Source organism: Crinia signifera, chromosome 8 (genome assembly GCF_055691185.1).
Source record: "Crinia signifera chromosome 8, ASM5569118v1, whole genome shotgun sequence".
NCBI classification, from domain to species: Eukaryota; Metazoa; Chordata; class Amphibia; order Anura; family Myobatrachidae; genus Crinia; species Crinia signifera.
In genome coordinates this window covers 37,613,614-37,637,633 of record NC_139224.1, presented here as the reverse complement: position 1 = coordinate 37,637,633, position 24,020 = coordinate 37,613,614, and the positions used below count along the sequence as shown (strand labels likewise).

Sequence of the window (24,020 nt, the reverse complement as noted above, 5' to 3'; positions counted from 1 at the left end):
GCCAAGTCCACACGTAGATGATTCACCATAGAAGACATGGTAGTAAATATACACAATCTGACTAACCGTATTTTTGTTATGGTTAAAGAAGTGTTTTATATACTCGTGTCATTTACACAGCAGCTTGCATTCTTAGTGCATGCCACCACACCCCAGCATTAAATGGTATCCTCATAAGTACGATATCTAGGCAGCTATCGCTGCAGTCCATCCAGTGAAGATGGCCAGTTATTTGAGCAACTTTGCCGAGCCTTGGTCTTTGATGTCCGAGAGATAGGTCAGTCCAGCTCTTGGATTTTTCGGTGCAACAATTTCAAGTATGTTCCGTGACTATGCAACAATAGGGAAGTTACCCAACATGCTACACTGCAGTGGTGGACTATAAACTCCGGTCTGTCATGGATAGCGGTGTCGGGCATACATTGTCATATCCAACTGGCATGTGACATTTGCACTGTTCGAACGTTGATGACCCCAGCATTAAATGTTCTAGTTATCTGTAGTAATTTCTCCTTTATTCTATGGGTTACAGGAACGGTTTGTCCCCAATTGGATCCCATTGCTGACCCCATGATACAAGGCTCTCTTCCTGGGTTAGTCATACCTTCCAACACGTTCCAGGAGGGACACAATGCTCTGTTTCTGGACTTCCCTCTTCATTTTGTGATCGCCATCACCTGTTTTAAACAGGTTAATGGTTAAGAAAGGTGTTTCAACACAAGTGACGGCAATCTAAAATTAAGAGGAAAGTCCGGGAATCGAGCATTGTGTCCCTCCTGGAGAGGGTCATGTTGGGAGCTATGGGATAGTGAAAACCGCCACTGAGTACTAGAGGACTGGAAAAATGTACCCTGATCCAACAATTTGAGATTCCACCTGTTTGGACCCCACATGCCAACAAGGGACACAGGGCTGTTGACTTTTTGTTATGCTGTGTGGTGTGTTCCGCTAGCATACTGTACACTAGAATCCCTCCTACTGTACATCTGTGGACATAACCTAACCATCCTTGTGGAGCCTTTGCATCTGTTCATGTTCTGCATTCACTCACACACTGGAGAAGGCTTTCAGGTGTGACCATATTCCACCATCGCACAGGTCCGTAGCCACCAGAATATGTCTGGAAGAGCAGTCCTCTGAGTTTGGCCCCATTCCTTGCTTTATTTGAACCCAATAGAACATATGTAGGACTAGTTTCAACATGCCGTCAATGAAAGGGTTCCAACACTGAGGGGTATTAGGGAATTGTGGAACATTATTAAGAAGTACATGCCCTTCACAGTACTTCAGAGAGCTTGTGGCGCCCACACACAGATTACCTGAGTAATACACAATCATTGCACTTAAGTGCTGTCACACACATGCACCTGGAACATGGTTTAAGTAGTAAAATGTATACCTAGACATTGTTCAAACCGAGTCCCTGTGTTTTATCTACATGCTCAGGGTGCTTCTCTGTTTTGTCTCTGTAGGCTCCGGAAGTGATCCGATTGCAAGATAATAACCCATTTAGTTTCCGGTCGGACGTTTACTCGTACGGAATTGTTCTGTATGAGCTGATGACCGGGGAATTGCCATACTCTCACATAAAGGACAGAGACCAGGTAAGTGCAGCTATAGCTTTTTGGCAAAGCATCTGAAATCTAGCATCCGGTAGCTACTTACATATTACATTAAACAATGATTTACTATGGAATGGCTGTGTTCTAGATCAGTAGCATTTCCCACAATAATGCAGAGTAGGCGGAACGTGGATGCTGATTGCACACCATTATGGGGCACGGAATGGGCATGTGAAAGTTAGTAGTTACACGCCGCTACATTAGAACCCAGTGGTTGACCACCAAGAGGAAATCTGCAAATGTGCAGGGAAGCCAGGTAGTAGGGCAGGTCGCATTGGGATACAGCTGTGTCGGGGAAAACCCATATGGTGGCAGATCCATGCAACCATACCACATTGACAAGGGTGCCAATGTGGTAGGGTTGCATCCACGTTTGGCAAGAGGTGTCAAACGGCATGCAGTGGGGGAAGAGATGGTGCAGTGAGAAAAGATGATGGTCATTAAGCTGTATGTTATGTTTTAAGGTCTTTCATAAACTTTTGTCAAATGTGGTTTGACTGGATGGGAAAAGCAGAGTCATGTATTGTTGAATATTACCCCCTAAAAGAAGACCTGCCCCTGGCTCCACGCCGTACTTCCGTCTCTGGTTTCCATTGCAGAGCTACTGATACTAAGCAGTTGAGTAGCAGAACACCTATCTACATGACATACTCCTATTATATAATGTGATTTATCACATCTGTGAACAGAACAACCAGTGACGCAACTTTATAGCTGTAGAATGGTTTTTGTTTTACTACAGTGTTTAGAACTTCTATTCTTTGGACTATATACCCCAAAATACATTCAGTCACCCTCTACTGTGCTGTGAGTGTGTCCTTTGGAGAGTTTCAGCCTGCACCATTGCCCACTGTTGTGTAGATAAATCTCATGATCAGCACGTACCAGTCTAAGTGGTGCCTACAAAATACATATTTCCCCTCCTTAATAAACTAGATGTAACTCAGGGGTAGATGTATGAAGCAGCGATAAGGGAGGAGAAGTGATAAAGTGCCTGGTACTGTATCACCGGCCAATCAGCTCCTGACTGTTGAGATAGAGGCCGGGTTTAAAAAGGGACAGTCAGGAGCTGATTGGCCGGTGATAAAGTAACGGTCACTTTATCACTTCTCCTCCCTTATCACTGCTTCGTAGTTACATCTACACTTTAGTATCTATGTTATATTGTACCCTTCACCCCTGATTTAATATAAAACTATTTGAGGGACTAAGGTTGTGCTTCAGTGCCAAGCCAGCTGTAAGAGGGCATTTGTTACCATTGGTATGGCTACAGAGCTTTCTTTCGCACCTTGAGGTGAGCCCCAATTGGCTACTTTATATGGGTATTACATATATGTGGGGTACTGTAATGGGAATGTGCCAGAAGCAGTTTGGTCCTTCCTTTGTAAATTTGTATAGAAAACCGAGCGGTTTTCTGGGCGCACCCACCGTTTTTGTGGGCACGTCCCCACGACACAACCCCCTGCCCGCCCCCAAATGCCTCGACGAGTGTTATACTCACCGAAGGCGTTCACATGTGTATTTTCGCTGATAGGCATGCGCAGACCTGCAACATCAGACCCCCTGACAGAACTTGGATTTTACCGAGTAGACCTGAATCACCCCATGGTTCTTGCAATAAATGCTATTACAATGTTCTTGCTAGTGTCTAGTCTTTGACTGTTTTACTACAACTTGTTAGTTCCCCACTTCCGTCGTATGTATTTGCCAGAATTTGAAAGTTATAATGTCTGTATTGTATGGTGGTCACTGGAATGCTCCGTGTACTGTATAGAGGTTACTAAAACAGCCTCTGTTGTGGTTGATGCTGGGAAGTGTATCTGATCATAGATCTTTGAAATAGAAGATGTACAGATATTTAGATGGCTATATAAACCAGGCACCCATTGGACAAGACCAGCATGCACATTTTCTGTTGCTGGTAGGAATTATGCTGCCACTTCCATGTGTTTTTTTGTATTGATACATAACCAACGCAGGTTGTCAAACACTACAATCTGCACTTTGTCCCTGTCAATGTTTTTTTTTAATTATTATTATGTTTTCCGTCTTGCTTAGATCATATTTCTGGTTGGCCGAGAGTGCCTAGTGCCTGATCTTAGCAAGTTATACAAGAATTGTCCCAAAGCAATGAAGAGGATTGTAGCAGACTGCATCCAGAAAGTGAAGGACGAAAGGCCGCTTTTTCCTCAAGTGAGCAACTTTTCCTATTCACAACAGTCCAGGACATATGTACATGTGATTATAAAGTCAAACCTAATGGCCCGTAGAACTCTCATTGTAAACATGAATTGTACATTTATTTATTTTTTGTGCTTAATTTTCTAAAACACTGTGTACAACAATCCACCTCCCCACTCATCACGTCTGAGGAAACACACAAAGCTATTACTGCGCCTTGCAGCTGAATAGTGAGGAGTGCAGTGCTGCCCCCTACAGGAGACAATATTGTACTGTAGCTTTAACCTAATTATTGCAGAATATCAAGATGCTGCATAGTTCTAGCGAGGCTGAAAAAAGGCAGTAGCTCCATTCTTGTACAAATCCTAGACTAGTTTATCCGTATAAAGGTAAATTAAAACCCATGGAAGCGTATCCAGACCTAGTACATCCCCACAAGGTTAATTTTATTTTTAGGTAACCCAATTTCTCCACTATAGGTGTTATTATGGAATGCCTACCCCTACCCCTGTTTGATGCTGCACTGTAATGCACAAAAAATTCCTAGTGTGCACAAGCATACATGGCCAATAAAGTTGATTCTATTCTATTACCTCACAGTGGATTCCATAGTCCACCCCATGGGTCCTCAAACTGCGGCCCTCCAGATGTTGTGAAACTACAATTACCAGCATGCCTTGCCACAGTTTTAACACTGCGTTATAGGAAACCTGTGGCAAGGCATGCTGGGATTTGTAGTTTCACCACATCTGGAGGGCCGCAGTTTGAGGACCCATGGTCCACCTCTTCACACATTGGTGGTGTAGAATTAATTTGTAGTCCTTTATTGGATGACGAACACTGTGCCCTGTATTTGCCATGTGTTCTAACAAGACATCTACTCGTTAGCAAACTGACACTTAAGTTGCATACGCACTGGGTGTTTTTGCCCATTATATATGCACAGCAATGATAGGGAAAATCGCTCAGTACTTACACACTGAGAGATTTTTGCCCGTCTAGTGACTTTCCATAGCAGGACGCGATAGAACGCCATCCACCCCATTGCTCCTCTGCTTGTTAAAACAACACTAAAGTTCTGCGCATCTAAAACAAAGATTTGGAAGCCATTTTCAGAGTAGATTTAGGCCCAGATGTAATGACGCCTGAGATGACTGAAGGCTTTTTTATTTTTAGGTCCCCATTGCACACTAGTATGATTCATAAGCATATTTTATTTATTTTTTTAACTTTTTTGTGCGGTTTATTTTCTAGATCCTCTCCTCCATTGAGCTGTTACAACACTCTCTTCCAAAAATCAACCGAAGTGCTTCCGAACCCTCACTGCACCGAGCCGCCCACACAGAAGACATTAACTCGTGTACGTTGACGTCCACGCGTTTGCCCGTGTTTTGAAGTGACTGTTACACGCCCATCTTCCTTGCTTTTGGTCTCCCGAAGAAAACATTTGTGTATAAGCTGAAAGAGTTTTCTCGCTCACACTTCGATATTCTTTTTCCTAAGAAAATGCTGCTATGATTGCATTTCTGAGACCATCATTACTGTATCTATGGAGAATTAAATGGAGAGGACTAAAACAAATTTCCTGTTTGAAGACACTGCACCTCTTGAGCCCAAGAACTGCCCACATCCGCCCCTTTGTTTTTGTTACAATACATTTACGTGTTACATGGGTGCCAATGGGTCATTAATGAGCCTGGAACTGTCCAGCATAAAGACTTTAGTTTTTCAGGCTGGAAAGATGAACGAGGAAAAAAAAATAAAAAAATGTCTTCTGCCGATGGAGTGTTCATGCTATCAAATGGAAGGAGATTCTATTTTGCACAATTATGGTCATAGAAGGAGAGTGAATCGTTTGATGGAACTTTCTTTTGAGCGGATTGCGACTTCCCTGACGGCACACTCAGCTTCACTCTGGTACTCTAGTAATGTAGTGATTGCTCTGCACCAGAACAGCTTTACACTCTGGAGGCGTGCCCGCAGAGCATTACCTATGTGCATATATACACAGTCTGTGTGTTTTTGTAGGCACACAAAGAAATCTGCACTAGGAAGGGGAATCTGTGTGTACAGTCTTATTTTTGATTTGGGTTTAATTTTGTTTGTTATCCTATTGCATTTATTGTAAACTACAGCTGTCCTGATTACCCCGTTTTAATAAATTAAGTGTTTCACATTTTAACGGTTTGGTGTTTCCGTGCTCTGTGTAGCTTCATTATATTCTGTAGTAACATGTAGAGCATGTTTTATACCGTGGAATATGAACACAATAGTCAACAAAAGCTGTGTGGCAGGCAGATATGGGAATCAAGTAACCCAGACGTGGCCAAACTGTGGCCCTCCAGCTGTTGTGAGACTATCCCAGCATGCCTTACCATAGTTTTAGCATTCCGTAATAGTAAAACTGTGGCAAGGCATGATGAGACTCTTAGTCTTACAACAGCTGGAGGTCTATAGTTTGGCCATGTCTGACGTAAACCATACACTCCAGGCCTGCTTCAGTTGTACACTGAGAATGTGGGTAAATGTTGCAAATGCCAGGATTTTGCATAATCAGCCACTGGGGCCTTAGTGCCAAGCACAACTGCATCTATATAATAAGTTGAAGAGTCTGTGTGTGTGCGTGTGTGTGTGTGTGTGTGTGTGTGTGTGTGTGCGTGTCCGACGCATTGCGGACACACCGTGGCACTCAGAGACACCAAATTCAGCAACAAGATACCTCTGGACCCGGTGGTGTGCACCTCGAAGCCGTTTTGGGGAAATTTCACTTAGAAATTTAAAAAACACCAAGTTGTAATTTTCCTTCATTGATGTTCTGGGGAAAAGATCGATGATCTGGGAAACCGTTTGCGAAGGAACAACTCCACACCGATTTCATTGCTGTCATTGAGTATGAATTACACATTCTAACATTATGGTGAAGGCTTTAAACAATTAGGAAATAATTGAGGATATACATAGACCACACACATACACATTGTACACGCACACACACACAGTACACCACATACGCACACATAGCAAACAACACACACATTTATACGTAGAGCACCTCACACACTTACACATTGGACAGATACACACACACACACACACACACACAACACACCACATGCAGTACAATACAAATCCATACACACTACAACACACACCCAAAAACAGTACAACAAACGCACAGAACACACACACTTAAACATTGCCAGGATATGCAAAGCACACTACACACACATATATACGTAGCACACATCACAAACTTACACATTCGGCAGATACACACAACACAACACTCACAGTACAACACACACCCACATTCACTACAACACACACCCAAAAACAGTACAATACACAAAACACACACTTAAACATTGCACAGATACACACAGCACACTACACACACACACAGATTTATACATAGCACACCTTACGCACTTACACATAGGGCAGATACACACAACACACACACATAACATCCCTCTAACAGCACAACACACACCCACATTCACCACACACACCCAAAAAACAGTACGACACACACAAAACACACACTTAAACATTGCACAGATACACAAAGACACAACACACACATACTGTGTATACGTAGCACACCTCACACACTTACACATTGGACAGATACATACAATACAACACACACAACCACATACACTACAACACACACACACAAACAGTACAACACACACAAACACACAGAACACATAAAAAATAATTTGCCGTTTATTTAACCGTCTGTACCGGCAAATAAAAACTGTACCTAATGTACCGTTTCTACTTTGTTCCCCATATCCGTCTCTCCAGTCCTCCAGCCTGTCACTGCGCTCCCCGGCCAGTTGCACTGAGAAATCTTTGAACGGGCCAATGCACCCATTGATCAATACAAAGTGGGTACACTGCACTCACCCTGTTAGTCAGTTGGATATCAGGCACTGCTCTGCCTTAAGGGTTTCCCAGACTCTTTTGGTTCATAGATAATGTTTGGTCGATGGGCATGAGCGCTGCATGCATTTGTTTGAATGTTATGAGTGTAAGAAGTTGAAGAATAAGACTGAGATGAAGATTTGTCACGTTATAGTGAACAATTTACTCAATAAATCGTGAAAAAAATATGTGTACATAGAAGTACAATCAAGAAATGAAAGTAGGATTAAAAAATAAATTATGATTCAAACTGATAATTGTTTGGATGGCGGTGGGTTGCGAAACAAATCTATAGGTGGAGGGGGTATGGATATTGTGGGCATAATTGGTGTTTGGTACACCTACAGGGGGTACCCAGATGATGAGAAATTTTCACTACAGTGTCACCGTAGGGGGATTTCCAATTGGGGTTCAGGTGGTCTTTTAGGGACCCTTTACAATTCCGTTGGTCTCTTCTCCTGGAGCCTATGGTCTCCCTCAGTGATTGACTATCATTAAGGGAGATCGTAAGCTCAAGAAGAAGAGACCTACAGGATTGTAAAGGGTCCCTAAAAGACCACCTGGACCCCAATTGGGAATCCCCCTATGGTGACAATGTGACCATGACACTGTAGTGAAAATCCCATCAATTGAGGGCCCCATGTAGGTGTAACAAACACCAATTATGCCCACAATATCCATACCCCCACCTATAGATTTGTTTCACAACCCACCCCATCCAAACAATTATCAGTTTGAATCCGAACTTATTTTTTAATCCTACTTTCATTTCTTGATTGTACTTCTATGTACTGTACACTTACATTTTTTTCACGATTTATTGAGTAAATTGTACACTTTGTAACATGGCAATTCTTTTTCTCAGTCTTATTCTTCAACTTCTTACACTCAAACCTTATCAATGCACCCATTGATGATTGTGATGGCTGGATCAGTGGATTGGCTCGGCGGGTGTAGGGAAGAATTTGGCCCATTGCACCCATTCCCAGTGGGGCATTACAGTGGTGCGGGTAGCGTGCGTCGCGTCATGACATCATGTGGCCAGGCCCGTGGACCTGCTCCCACACTCAGGGGCTGCCTCACTGTTTGGTAGAGATGCCCGGTGCATGTGCTTTACAGATCCCCAGACCTCAGAGACTGCTGCAGGTTCGGTGAGGGGAGTGGCAGTGGCAGGGAGCAGTGAATTTTTAATTAATTATGGCGGTGTAAGTAACGCCCACCCCGGTCCCTTCGCACTCAGCGCCTGTAATTACACACCCTAGAAACTGTACAATTTGAAAGTATAGAAATGGAGGTGTGGCCACATCCCTTTCTGATTTTGTACCGATTTCTGACCCTCAGATGTTGGAGGATATGTCATACAGTAGGTGCTAAATCTCAGGAGTGGATGTGGAATTCATCAACACATACAAGTTATCAACTCAGGAGCGTTGTGTTTCAAACAACAACACCACACCTGATTTCATTGCAGTCATTGAGTATCAATGCAAACACATTCTAACATTATGGTGGAATCTATAACAAATTACAATCTTAGGTCTTTGGCACAGCATATTGTAAGATGACATTTTTCAGCAATTTTGGAAATAAAGAAACCCCAAGGGTTTCCCGGGCAACGCCGGGCGGGTCAGCTAGTGAAAAATAAGTCTATGGTTATTCAGAATGGCTGCTGCAACTGAGACACTATTCCTGTTTACAGGATCACGGTCGGTATCTGATACAATCCCTGAAATGGGATTACTTCCCGCAAAACGGTCACTCCCTGTCAATCACTTGCACATAAATCCTTACTGAGTATGATCTCAAAATACATTTGCTGCATGTGTGCAGTGCAGCGGTGACCCGACCAAAGGCTGAATGTTTGGAACTAATTTAAATAGGAACAATTATAAATTCTTGGCAAGGTTCTTATTAAGGTGATCTCCGTAGGCTGCTGCACACAGTCTATACCAGAGGTTCCCAAACTCTGCCACTACAGTCCAAGTTTTTAAGATATCCATGCATGAGCTCAGATGACTTAATTTTACCTCAGTTAATTTGACTTATCCATCTAGACTCAAGCATGGATATCCTTTTAAACCTGGACTGTAATGGATGATTTTAGGAATCTTTGTTCTAGACCAGTGATGGCTAACCTTGACACTCCTGTTGTTGTTGAACTACACATCCCAGCATGCCCTGCTACAGTTTTGCTAATTGGCCATGCCAAAATTGTAACAGGGCATGCTGGGATGTTAAGTTCAACCGCTGGAGTGTCAAGGTTAGCAGTCACTGTTCCTAGACCATCCTTTAAATCTATTTTAGCCAATTAAATGGCAGAAGGAATAGCACAAGATAATACGTCTTTTTTTTTTTTAATAGTACACTGACCTATATTTAATCTTTACTTAAGGCCCATACACACTGAGCGACTTTGAGCTGAAAGTCGCTCTAAACAGCATGTTTGGCCGGCTTTGAGCTGAAAGCCACTCAGTGTGTATGGCCCGGCAGTGAGCGCTGCTGCGCACTCCCGCATCATCGCCGGGAAAGCCATTTATCTGCTGGTTATACCAGCAGATGAGTGGCTTTGAGGACCGCTTTGCATAGCGCTGCACTATGCAAAGCCATCCACCCGCCACCCCGCTGTCTGTGCCGGGCAGGGGAAAAGCCGCTCAGTGTGTATACACTGAGCAGCTTTCCCCCCCAGCGATGAAAACGATCGAATACCACTCTTACTACCAGTGAGAACAACCCGGCATTTAAATGGTGGGGACTGTAGCGCCGGATCCCCATTCTCACTGCTAGGCAAATTACCGGGTGAAGCAGTTCTACCCGGTAATTTGCCTTTGAACACGTTTTTTTTTTTTTTTTTTTGCAGTGGGAACGGGTCAACCCGGGTCCCCATACCCAGGTAAAAAGCAGGGTTGGAGACCCAGGTTGACTCATTCACATTGGAAAAAAACTGTTAAAAGGGAAATTACCAGGTCTATGTGCTTGACCCGGGAATTTGCCTAGCAGTGAGAACGGGGTATTACAGCGCATCCCTCTATCTGCTGCTTCAATAAGTGCAAGATTCTATCACCATGGCTTGGTTTCCACTAAAATAAATACTTAGTGCTCCAATATATTGTCTAAAGTCTGCCTTAAATACTATTCTAGCTTCCAAAGTTCTCCTCAAACAATACCACTGATTAGAGTCCATTAGTTTGTGAGGAATACGAAGATCAGACATGAATTCCAAATACTCCAGAGGACGCATTAGCTAAAGTGGCCAATGGTGTGTGATCACTGCTACATCTAACGGCCTGTTCTGGGAATTTTCCGGGTTTGCCAGTGGAAATAGATTGCTCACTACCCGGGTTGGGGTTGAGTTCTAGAGTCGGGAACGTGGGGCTTTGTCTTGGGTCGTTTGCTCTGGCCAAAAAAAAAAAAGAGGATCTTTATGTCCAAGGGGGTAATACTTGCTTCTGATGAAACTCTACTGCACCAGATTGTCACAGTCTGCTCATACAAACAGTCAAATCCCACCGTCTTCAGGACTGTGAGCCTGATTCACATTTGTATGCAAACACTCTGTGCAATCTCACAATCATACTGTAGATTACCCTCTAAGCCACAGGTTTGGGAAGGGGAAATCATGGGCAGTAGTCACAAAAATGGTGGCCTGTCTGCACTACTAGAACAGAGCGCTGGCCTGGAAGCCTGACCAGTCCGGTTATCCTGCTAAGGGACACACAGACAGGCACTGTTCACACAAGTAATCCGATGTCTCCTGCGGCATCAGCATAATTTAGTAGTAGCCACTGCAACAGTGACATACTAGTGTACATCTGTGGATCAGCCTCTTAATTCCTCAATCGCCTTATTTTTCAAACTCCTTTCACTGTTTGTGGTTCTCCAACTGATAAGAGGATCAATAAAGACCCTTCTCTATCACACTTTCTTTTGAAAACCAATATACATACTGGTGAACTAGAGTTCAAAAATGATTCTTGATCTACGCCGCTAGATCTCGTCTTCTGATCATGTTGCTGAAAATCTTCCACAAAAAAAAATATATATATATATTCCTGGGGCTACTATTGTAAAAACTGCCAAACCCTTTCCCAAGGTGGTGTTCACCACCAACTAGTTCTCCATCCAACTTGGATTCTAAAGTCCCACATATGTGGACATTACGGTCTGGGTGCTTATGTCATTGTGCAACCTGCTACCTGAAACAGTCAATGATTTCAGTAACCTGACCTAGCCTGAGTGCCCAGGCTCATTTCCACATATGCTCGCCGCCTCAAACAATCTTTAAAAACATTTTAACCAGGGATGTCCAAAATGTGGCTCTCCAGCTGTTGTCAAACTACACATCCCAGCATGCCTTGCAATAGTTTTGGTATTCCCTAATAGCAAAACTGTGGCAAGGCATGATGGGACTTGTAGTTTCACAACAGCTGGAGGGCCATAGTTTGGACATGTCTGATTTTAACATTCTATCCACCGAGACCTCTATATCTGCAAGCCAAAAGTAAACCACCTGCCTAGATGTAGTTTTCAATTTACTATCTTTCTTTTGACACCTGCAGTTTGAAACCAAATTCTTATATGCGAGACACTTTCCAGAATCTTACACGATACAGCAAAACCTTAGCATCAGACACCATGTGCTGACCATCCATTGGGCACATCTGCTCCAGCACTTTTCCTGATTCCAGTGCAGTTGTATAAAGCAGCAGCAACGATTACATATAATGTAGCAGGAGATATTTGGTAGAAGTAAATGGCTCATGTACGTACGATTGATACTATTAAAATGCAGCATCAGATCTGTGACGGCCATAAGTAGAATGACGGAAATGCGCACAACTCTACACTGCCTGTAATTTTCCAGAGTTTGAAGGCAACAGAATGTCCCAGTCTGACTCTAACCCGGGAATTCACCACACACACACACACACACACAGTATGATCAGAAGGAGCTGACTGCTAAATGTTATACAAATAAATCTAGAGAAACCATGCTTGCTGGAAATGACTTGTGCTGCAACAGTCATGAATCTGGATTACATAGAATCCTGTAGGATGCAGCAGGGTTATATGCGAACTGAGGCCTATACAATACATGTTAGAACACCAAGGAGATTTGTTTACAGCTGGTACTCCTCTTGGAATTTGGCCTACAATACATCACATTAGGCAAAAATACTACATTGTGTGCTGTTGTGTCATTTGTTTTTGAGCTGTAATCCTGCTGTTCCAACACAAACCAGAGTTAATGCAGCTTAGGAACATTCATCACTACTGCTTTAATGCCAAAAGGTTGTGAGAAGCTACAACCATGTTAAAACGAGTGTTCCCTCTGAGCCTCTTTTGCAGTGTGTCGTGCCTGCCGGTTTTTAAAACCTCCAAATGCACCCTGCCCTTTTTGTGTGGTACTGTGCACCCTTACACTACTCCCAACCACGCTGACATGCTGCTGAGAACTTTCAGTGTGTGCCATCATGTATAATGGGTATTATGGTGTGTGTAATTGTCATTAACGGGCCTAGCAGAGTATGACAATGTTTAATGGGCATAATCCTAGTGCAGTGTGCTATATATATATTTTGTTTCTAATATAAAATGGGCCCTGCCTGGTGGACAGCACCTTGCCCTAAAAAAAATCCTAGAGTTATCACTAAAAACTAAATCATCTTGAAATGCCAGTTCATGAAACAGGGTATTGCGAGCCGGATTCTGATTTGTATTCAATGCCGATATTCCTGCAACTGAGCGATGATTGGTAGACTGAGCACTCACGATATGATACGATTGTGATTCCACTCGCAGTGAGGCTCTAAAATCACAAGTGCTTAACAGGAAGGGACCGATTAGATACTGGCTGAAAAACCACAGACCTTTTTGGTGTGCTTTTGCAATCAATTTTGCAATGACAATCATATGTGTAAGCAGTTGCTAAGGACTTTGTAATGGCTCTGGTGAGTGTCTATTGAATATTTCTGGGTGGTTGCTTCAGAGGTCCATAGGCTGAGAAATCACAGCTTCTTAGCCATGTGCTTACCAATCAGAATAAGGCCCTAAGGACCAGACTGATGAAGCTTCAAAAAGTGATAAACATCTAGCCGATACCTGTATTTTGCAAACCCAGCCTGTAACATGAGTTAGGAGCTGGTTGTTTATCACTCTCTGCTTTATCACCTTTCGAAGCTTGATCCATCAGGTCCTATATGCCTAAAAATCACCGCACCAGATCTGAGTTTTAGATTTAAATTTTTTTTTCCTTTATTTATCTATCTAAAAGCGTATATCATGTGTGGGATGACAATAATTGCATTTGTCAGTTACATATACACAGGTCTAGAATAATAAAATTTGTATTAATCCACAAAGGAAATATTGTTTGGTACGGAATGCAAAGAACGCGTCGTGTTCACCATCTACAGACCTTAGAGACTTCAATGCGGTAACAGGAGGAAGAGCGAATGATCTAGCACTTCGCCCAATGTGTCTACCACACCTGACTGGCCAATGAGTGGTCCCCCTAGAGCACTCAGGTATGCCATAGGCGGAGAGAGTCATACCGTGGAGAACGTGATCACAGTGGAAAGTGGTTACAAATTGGTTTCATTTATTATTTTTTTTCTTTGTAGTGAAAAGGACACTTATATCTGCAATCACACTAACCCCAGACAGGCGGATTCTAGTCTAAGCATTCTAATAAATAGATTTTTCAGTTAAAAGAGGTGGCAGCTGGCTGGTCTGTGCCGGACAGGTGCATGAACAGGTCAGTCACTTCATCTGTGCTGGGGCCACTTTGATTTTCTCGATCTTCAATGAAGTCCCATAACCTGACAGCATTGAAGAACTGCAATGAAAGCAAGAAAAACATGAGGTTGTTGGTATTTTGATTACATGGACACAGCTCAGACGTACCAAAACCACAAATTGCGCCACAGATGCACCACTCTAGTAGTTCTCCCCTAAAGACCACGAGAGGACAACACACCTGATCAATACGAAACCTCATTTTATTACATGTGATGCATAATGATTCCAGGGAAAAAACAAATCAGCATTCCTCACTAAAGAATCTGGTGTCTGACTGCTCACAAATATGCTTTTAACCAACGGCATTCCTTCTCTCACTGGGACCGTTTCCCAGTACATGCCTCCTATGATATACATATGTGTATGCTACCAGATTGTTTAGTACAATGGTTGTAGGTCTGCACCTATGCAGGAAGGGTCTTACGATAGCAGCACCGTGCTGCGGTACTGTGTGGGCAGAACCCGCCAACGCTCTTCAAATGGGGGCATTTTGAGGAATGACTAGTCCAGGATGATCATTGGATGCAGACTTACTGGCCCCACCCACACCACCTATAACTATAGCAAATTGCAACCAATAGTCGCGGCAGTGATGCGTAGCTGCAACTGCATCACTCAGATGCCTCCTCCATGCATTTGTGAAATCTATTTTAAATACACAGAATCGACAATCATGAATTAATCCCACTGTACCGATATGATTTTTGGCAACAAGACTAAAAACCAAACTATTAATTTTAGCTATGTTCGCCCCCTCTCTTAGGTGATTGATGGCTTAACTGTGACAATTAAGGTGAAGGTTATGGCCAATGGTTGTTCATGGCTAAGACAGACAAAAGACAGAATGTTTACAGTATAACTAGCTCTAGTACAGAGACACTATTCCATGTATTTACTCTATTCTGGTTTAAATTTTCAGACTGGGTTCCTTAAGGCTATATATATTTCTTAGCTTAGATCAAATATTAAAAGCTGTAAGGTGAAATAACACATCTTACCCGCACTGTGCCTTCTGATCCAAGCTGTTTTCGTGGTTTCTCTGGGTCGGCTCTGGTGCCATCAGGATACATGTGCAAGTACAGACACTTCCCCCCAAATGGGCAGGTGCCACGTCCCTGGTCAAAATACTTACAGGCCTTTTTACTGAAACAGATGGAGATTGGGAAAGGTTGATGCTTTGTAGATTTTAGAGAAGGTCTGAGTACACTAGACAGAACTTTGGCTTAAAGCTGGATACACACTGGCGTGATTGCCATTTGTTCTACAATCTAAGTGATTACCCTTTTAGCGGGGATCGCCAGTATACATCAGAATGATTATGTTCTTTCCTTCACTGTGCAACACATCAAACCTAGCGAGTGCGCAATGACAAATCAGCCAGGTATAACTCCAGTGTGCACCCAGCACCGAGCATAAGTCCGAGTCTAGATCGGACTTGGGAAATCCATGCGTATTTATTATGTCACCAACCCATAAATGTTAAAGCACAAAATGCAGTTTTAAAAAATACTAATACATATTTATGTAAAAACCCAAAACACAAAGATTTTCACATATACAGACATTTGGGTCAGAAGTCGCCCGCAAACCCCCCTTGGCAACAGGATCACATGCATTATATTGCATTTGATCCTAGCCGAGCCTGCATTACTCGGAAGCAATCCAACAGGTTCTGGTGTGACGCGCACGGGACCATGCATAGGACCTGCTCTTAATCAGATGCAACTTTGGTGCTTTTCATGCGATTGATCACTGCATATGCATGAAAAATAATAATAATTTGTGAATCGCACTAGTGTATGGGGGCCTTAACACCACCAGCCCTTTCTCCCATCAATGTAGTAAAGTTAGAGCTATTTCACACACTCCGGCTCCTGCCGGACGCCGAAACCCCGGAAGCCGTGCCACACACAGCAGTTAATAATGGACACAAATGTGTCCATTCACACGGGACGGCCACCCGGTTGCAGCCAGATCCCACCACTGGAAGGGACGGCTGCCGGGCTGTGGCCATCCCCTCCATTGTAAACTACTGTGTGCGGCACGGCTTCCTGGCCGTGCGGGATTTCGCCGCCCGGCAGGAGCCGGAGCGTGTCAAATAGCCCTTACAGAGCAGATTGGGTACATTACACTTCAGAAAGTAATGGCATTCTTTCCTAAAGATAATATACTGCAAACATTTTTTATCCAAGTATTGCGTACACATCACACTCACCCCATCCCTTGCTTAAAAGCCTCAATAAGGTCATCCTTCTTGCTCTGTTCTTCCACCCAATACACACTGGGGATAACAAACTCCGAAATCACACGACATTCTGGACAGGATCTGGAACAGAGAAAATAATATAAGTAACCTAAATATGCAACACACAAAATCCTGCCCTGGTGTGATGGATAAATTAAAAAAAAACTATGATATCATCCATCATCATCATGACAATGATCTGAGGCACAAGGAGCCACAGACAGATCACATGAGCAGCGCTGGGAGGTCTGGCACAGTCTAGTTGCGGTCACTCACTTTATAACCGGGTTCTCAAACTGTTTGGCACATCGCCACTGTCTGATGCAGTTGAGGCAATAGGTGTGATTGCAGTTGGAGAGGATCCCAAACCGACGCTCGGAGGGCGAGGATTTCTCATACACAACCTCCATGCAGACGCTGCAGATCTTATCCTGACTGGCCTGGAAGGCGAATGCTTTTTCCATTTCAAGCTCAAAGGTCGCCATGCAAAGCTGGAGGGGGAAGCAAAAGTATGGGGTAAATATATATCAAAGGATTAACAATCTCTGTGATACCAACGTCCCCATCCTACCAAAGATATGAATCAGCTTTATATATTATAATATTAGAGATGTACTAGTGATATGCAATCTCAGAACTAAATATGATCCACATAATAACGTCAGTGAGCAGTTTCATGCGTTTGGCGGGGCGGTGACTACATGTTCGCTGGGCTGTGAACACTCGCAGCCCAGCGAGCAGGTCTGAATCGAGCCCATTGAGAGATACAGTTTGGGGTTATTCTGGTTCATACCCTCAAATTATGCGAATTATTGCGAGCGCAATGTTTTTCATGTGTGCATGTGCCGGGTGTGAGCGGCGAGTGTTTGTCAGGCGCTCACAGCCACCACTGAAGGCAGGGCATGTGGGTGGGTGGCAGGTAGTCAAGCCCATGGGAACGCCCAGCATTTCATGGGCATTCCCATGGTAATGACCCAGTGACGTGAGTGCCCGGGTCGGGCAGCTGACATCACCGGATTTCAGCTGCCCGCCATTTTCCCCTTCGGAATACATGCAAAGCTCTGACACCTGAGTGTGTCTTAGTTTTGCATGTACCTTCCACATCATTGGTCAGCGACCATCAAATGATGTGGGTGTTTCCCCATATTCTAAACATCCATTCGCAGCCTTGCAGGGGAATCCGCCCTGCGAAGATGGCGGTGGCATATGCGCTGTTACCCCCTTAAAACACGCTGTTTTTTTTTTTTTTTAAATAACAAATGAAGTTCACCTTTTGATTGCCAAGCAAACTTTTGTATTCATCTTAATGTCCTGTAATGTTTACCTTATATAGGAAATATAATCTTTTTACATAACATTTTTTATTTGAATTTATATAACACATGTGAGCGACGCTGGGATTTTGTGCGGATAATTTACACATCTCACAGAGCTGTTGGCACTCAAAGGGTAATGTTGGATATTTGTATTATTTACACTTGTTTCTTCTCTTTTCAATATCCTTTAGTTAATATTGCACCTTTTTAAAAATTAAATGAGATCTTTAGGCATACCAACGAAGGAATCCCATTTTAATAAGATGGTCTGAGTGCAAGTGCACCCTGGTAAACTACTTCCCTTCCTCTTGTTATATTGTGACATCGTAGGTATACTCGCCAATGCTCTACAGATAAATCAGCCATTCAATAGCACAGGCAATATATTGGATTAGTCTGTACCCAGCTTACATTCTATTAACAAATCTTCATGTATAGAAATGAACGTGTGCGCCATCTACAACAGCAAGAGCCTGTGGGCAGTTGTTGGAATCCATAGGAACAGCCAGCATACCTTTTCATGGGATTTTCTCTGCTCCTGGTCAAAGGGGTGAAGCACTTGCAGATTACAGATCTCACACAACTCGCCATGGAGATAGACGCAGCTCTCTCCATAGTTGCACGTCCCAGCCGCTGCATAAGGGCACAGCTGCTGCGGATCTCCAGGATAGGGAGCTGCAATTTCCACCTCTTCCAGTCCCGTGCAGATGGCTTCCAGGTAAGAATGAGGTTTCATTCCTTGATCTCCAACTTGTGCATCACTACAGTAGGGAGAGCTGGGAGCAGGGACTGATGGGTTCTTTTCCTCAGTCGTTCCAGACAGATCTAATAAAAAAAAAAAGTGACTTTATAGTTGGAGAATAAACCTTTCACTTGGCTGGTTTCCTGGCTGGAAATCGCTTGTACAAGTTACTGACTAGCAAAGTCCTACTCACCACGGTCTCGGAGTACAATGGCCTTCTTCTCCCGCTTCTGAGGTGTGTCATTGGTGACGGCTGGTGGGGCTTCTTGTGCAGGTGGTGATGCAGCAGGGGGCTCTACGGAGGCCGACGGTATGTCTTGTGTGAAATAAACCAAGGGAGAACCTGTAGGTTTCACATGATCATATCTGTAGGAAAAAAATAAAATATTTCAGAGCTTGTGGCAACTAGCCCGTGCCTGCTGAATGTAGACAGGAGACAGTATATGAACGGGTGGTGCATAAGGAGATTAACTTATCTCTCGGAGATCAATTCTATCAGTGTATTTATGCCGACGACACTGGGACAGATGTACACAATCTGTAACATGGGGCCTGCACACTTACGGATTTTGCTGAGCGATCTGAGAGATGCTAGATCACTCAGCACACAGCGATGTGTCAGCGCTGTGTACTGAGCGATCTGTCAGGGCCAGGGTTCTCCGGTGAGAATCCTGGCCCTGACCGGCGATCTAACTAGATGTATCCAGCATGCTGGATATTCATCGCCAAATGATAGCGCCGCGCTAACGCTATGGTCCCTACACACAGGGCGATGATGAGGCATTTTATAAGCGATCTAGTCAAATAAAGTCAGATCGCTTACAAAATGCCCTGAAATCTCCCTATGTAGGCCCCATTACATACTGATTGGTCGGTACTTTATCTCTTTTCACAACATACCTTTTATTATTCTCAATAAAATATTCCTAAATGACCTAGGCCTACTGAATGGCCACTGCCACATGAAGGAGTCATTTCTGCCACATATATACAGTACAATGAAATGCAAACATTACATGAGCACACCGGGCTCTTTATTAACAATAGTTTACATAACTGGCAGATTTGTTACGGATCAGAGAAGCGGATGAGGGATTTGGAGCGGCTTCTGCAGAACCTCATGCGCGGACCTCCAGGGAATGGCATCCTCATCTATACTTACTGAACACAGCAGTGTGCTTAGATGCCTAAGGGAGGATCGCTTTAAAAACCTATTTGCTTGGCAAAACACCCCCCCCCCCTCTTCCTCATACATTGAGGCATGAGATCACCGATACATTATAGTAAATAGCAGATGCTCTGTGCTAACTCAGCCAAGCAAGCAGCATAATACTGTAGCACTAAATAGGAATACCAGAGCAAACAAAGAACCCTGCTAAAAATCTAGTCGGCAAAGGAAATGTAAACAGGAGGCAGCTACTTATGTCTGTGTAGTTTTAAACATCGGATACTGTATTAAAACATAATAATGCCTAACACTATAGACACAAAATACACGTGCACTTTTCTATCCTCTTGATGGCTACGACCACGGTATTAACATGGAACACCAGGTGCATAAATACTATGGAACCGTGTGGCACTGGTTCCATCCAAATCTCATGCATGCTCACTGCTAACACAAAGCAGAGAACAAGTACAACCCTTATTATGCATAGATCTGCAAGAGCAGATAGGAAGGGAAACCGGGACCCAGGGGACACACAGTAAAAAGTTAGGAAGAATACAAATAACAAATATTACTGTATAAAAGATTAGTTCTGTTCTCTTCTATATTCACACGGATGTCCTGCTGTTACTTAATCCAAAAACGTTATCACTCCTCCCCCCCCCCTCCCCCTCCAATCTTCTCAATACCACCATAACATCCTCAGTCTCACTGAGCTGGTGTCGCCACCTCTGCCTTGTTTCAGTAGTCACATCCATGTCTCGCAGTGCAAGAACATTCACATTTGAAATATTGCTGAGATGCCCTTCTCTTACCCAAGATGCAACCAAAACGCTTATCCATTAACTCATCACCACCCATCTTGACTACTGAAACCTCTTCCTATCCAGCCTTCCCGTAATCCATTTGTACCATTCCATTCTAGCCTAAATGCCGCAAGAATGTGGATCTCTGCCTCATGTTGCTCCACTAGTCATTAAGTCGACAGTGTATCGGTCGACTGCAAATGGAAAACATGCACAAGGCCAACGAAAGAAAAAGGTTGACATGAGGGGTCTTTTTTGTTTTAACTAGATATGTTGGTGTCAATTTATAGATTTCAGCACCCAAATCAGTGTACAGCTATGTTCCCCATGCAAGGTTCCATTTATTAAGGTTCACTTTACCATTACCAATAACCGTTCACGCGGATGTTAAAAGTATGATAAAGTGAACAAAATATAAAAAAAGCCATGACAATGATTTTCATATGTTGACCATCGATCCATGTGCTATGAATTTTCAGATGACAAACCGGAGATGCAACCTACAATGCTCCTGACCTTTGCCAAGGACATATGGGACTCGTCTTTAACATTGCAAGTGTTCCTACTTATAGCTACTGTTGCTCAAAGAGGAGGGTAAGGTTTGATGACATCACAATTATGTCATTAAGCACCCTCCCTCCCAGGATAAACTTTGCACAAAGCCAGGAAAAGGGGGAGAGTATTAAAAGTACGGGGAACCCAAATATTAAAAAAGGTAGTACCTCTTTCAGCATATGCACTGCACAAATGATGAGTATTTCTCCCAATCAGGCTTCAAAAAACTCATGGGCACATATATTTGAACAAGAAGTGCCCTCTTTGAAATAAAACAGCCCCCATAATGGGTACGATCTGCTGTTCTGCCATATTACTCACAATGGTACGTCAGCACTGTTGTCCCTACTCTTGCAGAACACTTGTGTTATCTCTGGACTCTTCCCATGCACTTATTTCTCCTGCCTCTATACCCCAGTGTTCTGAGTGCCATGTTTTACCCTCTGTCCGGGCCTGAGGAGCACCAGGGCGACTCACAGATACAGGTCAATGACAATAAGGGAAAGTGAATGCGGCTCTAGTTCCATACCTACAGCGGGTTCCATACGCACACTGTCCTTTCTGGAAGAAGCGACAAATGGTTGACGGTTTACTTGTGGCTAAGTCATGTGAAAACAAGCAGCGGTTTCCTTCTCGACATACGCCATGTATGAAATACCTGAAAAGAGAGACTCGTTTATTCTCAAAGGCAGGTGCAAAAATAAAGACAGATTCGGAAATACTGTTCTAGATACAGGCTCTTGGTCCAGACAGAACTTCATTAAAAACCAGGTTTAACCATCTAACAACTAAAAAAACACCAAAGCCAAGCTTACATAACTATTAGCTGAGAGCATACACAGAACACATACATTACAGTGCATTTGTGTCAGGCTAAGACATCACTCATTTGCTTGTAGCTATAATTTCTGTTGTGGAAACACTACATAAGCCATATAGGACTGTTAGTTGCTTTGGAAACAGCTAATTTATATATAAAAGTAGATTTCAATTCAATTTGCCAAGTCAGTGATATTCTGCTACAAGGCATATTGGGGCAGATGTATTAAGCCTTAACAAGAGGTAAATGCCAGGGTGATAAAGAGATAAACGTCCAGCCAATCACATGATAACTGCCATGTTACAGTGTTTGAAAAAAGTCAGTAAGGAGCTGATTGGCTGGACGTTTATCTCTTCCTTATCACCCTTGCATTTATCTCTTGTTAAGGCAAACTGTTAATCAAACTGTTTTATCCCTACTCCCCTGCCGGTCTTTAACACATTTACAGATGTTCCTGGATTACCATCAATAACAAAAAAAATAGGATTAGCTCTTCCATTAAATGTCAGATATATTGGTGGTAACTCCCCACAATTCTCATGTAGTAGCGACACTCACCCACAGGACACCCCATCCTACCCTCATATAGGACAGGCACTCACCTACTCACACATAGGATACCTCAGTTAGCCTATCCTACCCTCATATAGGATAGGCACCCACCTACTCACACAGGATACCGCAGTAACTCTCATATAGGACAGACACAGCCTACCCCAGTAACCCTACCCCCATATTGGGGCAGCACGGACGGTGTGATGGTTAGCATTACTGCCTCACAGCGCTGAGGTCATGGGTTTGATTCCCACCACGGCACTGACTGTGTGGAGTTTGTATATTATCCCCGTGCTTGGGTGGGTTTCCTCCCACAATCCAAAAATATACTGGTAGGTTAATTGGCCTCCAACAAAAAATTTACCTTAGAATGTCTGTGTGTGCATGTGGTAGGGAATATAGATTGTAAGCTCCACTGGGGCAGGGACTGATGTGAATGTTCAAATATTCTCTGTAAAGCGCTGCAGAATATGTGTGTGCTATATAAGAAACTGGTAATAATAATAGGACAGAAACTCATCTACTCACACACAGGATACACCCATAATTCTCAAATAGGACAGGCACCCACCCACAGGATACCCCAGTAACCCCATCCTACCCTCATATAGGAGAAGCACCCACCTACTTATACACAGGATTCCTCAGTAATTCTCACCTACCCTCATAAAGAACAGACACACACCTACTTATACACAGGATACCCCAGTAATTCTCATATAGGACAGGCACCCACCTACTCCCACCCCTTCTCCCCACTCCAAATACTTTTCCCCAATGAACCCCCCCCCCCTTCTCCTGCTCTCACACAGGTCACCAACAGCTCTCTGCCCCGGGCAGGCACTAACACAAAGGAGCCCGAGTAGCGCCCTCCTCACCTACCCCATACGCAGGAACCCCGCACGCACATGCGTGACATTACCGTGCCCTCCCCGCTCAGCACACGACACACGTACGGCCCTTGCCCCCACATATTACCGGCCCGTTCCCTTACCGGCATGTCACGTGTCTGGTGCTCATGGCTCTGGCCGGTCCCCCACGTCACGCGTGTTATTGTTTCCGATACCTCTTCCGAAAGCCCCCTCCTTTCTCACACCGGGGCCCGCCCCTCACCGGAAGTCATACATGTGCAACCCGGTCAACGCTCCGCTCGAGAAGCTCGGAAGCAGCTGGTCAGTTCCGGCCCATGTACATGTACATTATGTGTAGTATATACTGCCAGTGCATACCTGACCCTCACGAGGTTGAAGTTGGCTTCCTATTCGTGATCCAGCTTCTT

General features: G+C 43.7%; 2 protein-coding genes across 5 annotated transcripts in view; one reads left to right on the top strand and one right to left on the bottom strand.

Moving 5' to 3' along the window:
• The window catches only part of RAF1 (Raf-1 proto-oncogene, serine/threonine kinase), a 75,927-nt gene extending 69,942 nt beyond the window's left edge, over positions 1-5,985 (top strand). For all 4 annotated transcript variants that reach the window (XM_083156173.1, XM_083156172.1, XM_083156171.1 and 1 more), the window contains exons 15-17: positions 1,473-1,604; positions 3,681-3,815; positions 5,058-5,985. In XM_083156173.1, the coding sequence (XP_083012299.1) occupies positions 1,473-1,604; positions 3,681-3,815; positions 5,058-5,198 (408 nt within the window). In that variant the 3' untranslated portion in view covers positions 5,199-5,985. The remainder of the gene's footprint in view (positions 1-1,472; positions 1,605-3,680; positions 3,816-5,057) is intronic.
• An 8,328-nt stretch (positions 5,986-14,313) lies between these two features.
• Positions 14,314-23,893, bottom strand: MKRN2 (makorin ring finger protein 2). The gene is made up of 8 exons (XM_083156169.1): positions 23,736-23,893; positions 21,896-22,024; positions 19,031-19,203; positions 18,610-18,920; positions 17,056-17,270; positions 16,750-16,860; positions 15,533-15,677; positions 14,314-14,571 (listed from the first exon to the last, which is right to left on the bottom strand). Exons 1-8 carry the CDS (start codon positions 23,759-23,761, stop codon positions 14,437-14,439), a joined length of 1,245 nt encoding a protein of 414 aa, XP_083012295.1. The 5' UTR covers positions 23,762-23,893; the 3' UTR covers positions 14,314-14,436.
• Between the last annotated feature and the right edge of the window lie 127 nt (positions 23,894-24,020).

What these genes read in the sequence shown, in the direction of transcription:
- MKRN2 (XM_083156169.1), bottom strand. Translation starts at nt 23,761, where the DNA reads ATGAGCACCAGACACGTGACATGCCG. An exon ending in GCTTTTAAGCAAGGGATGGG is followed by an intron (nt 15,678 to 16,749) that starts GTGAGTGTGATG and finishes CATCTGTTTCAG; the next exon opens with TAAAAAGGCCTGTAAGTATT. An exon ending in GATCAGAAGGCACAGTGCGG is followed by an intron (nt 14,572 to 15,532) that starts GTAAGATGTGTT and finishes CTTTCATTGCAG; the next exon opens with TTCTTCAATGCTGTCAGGTT.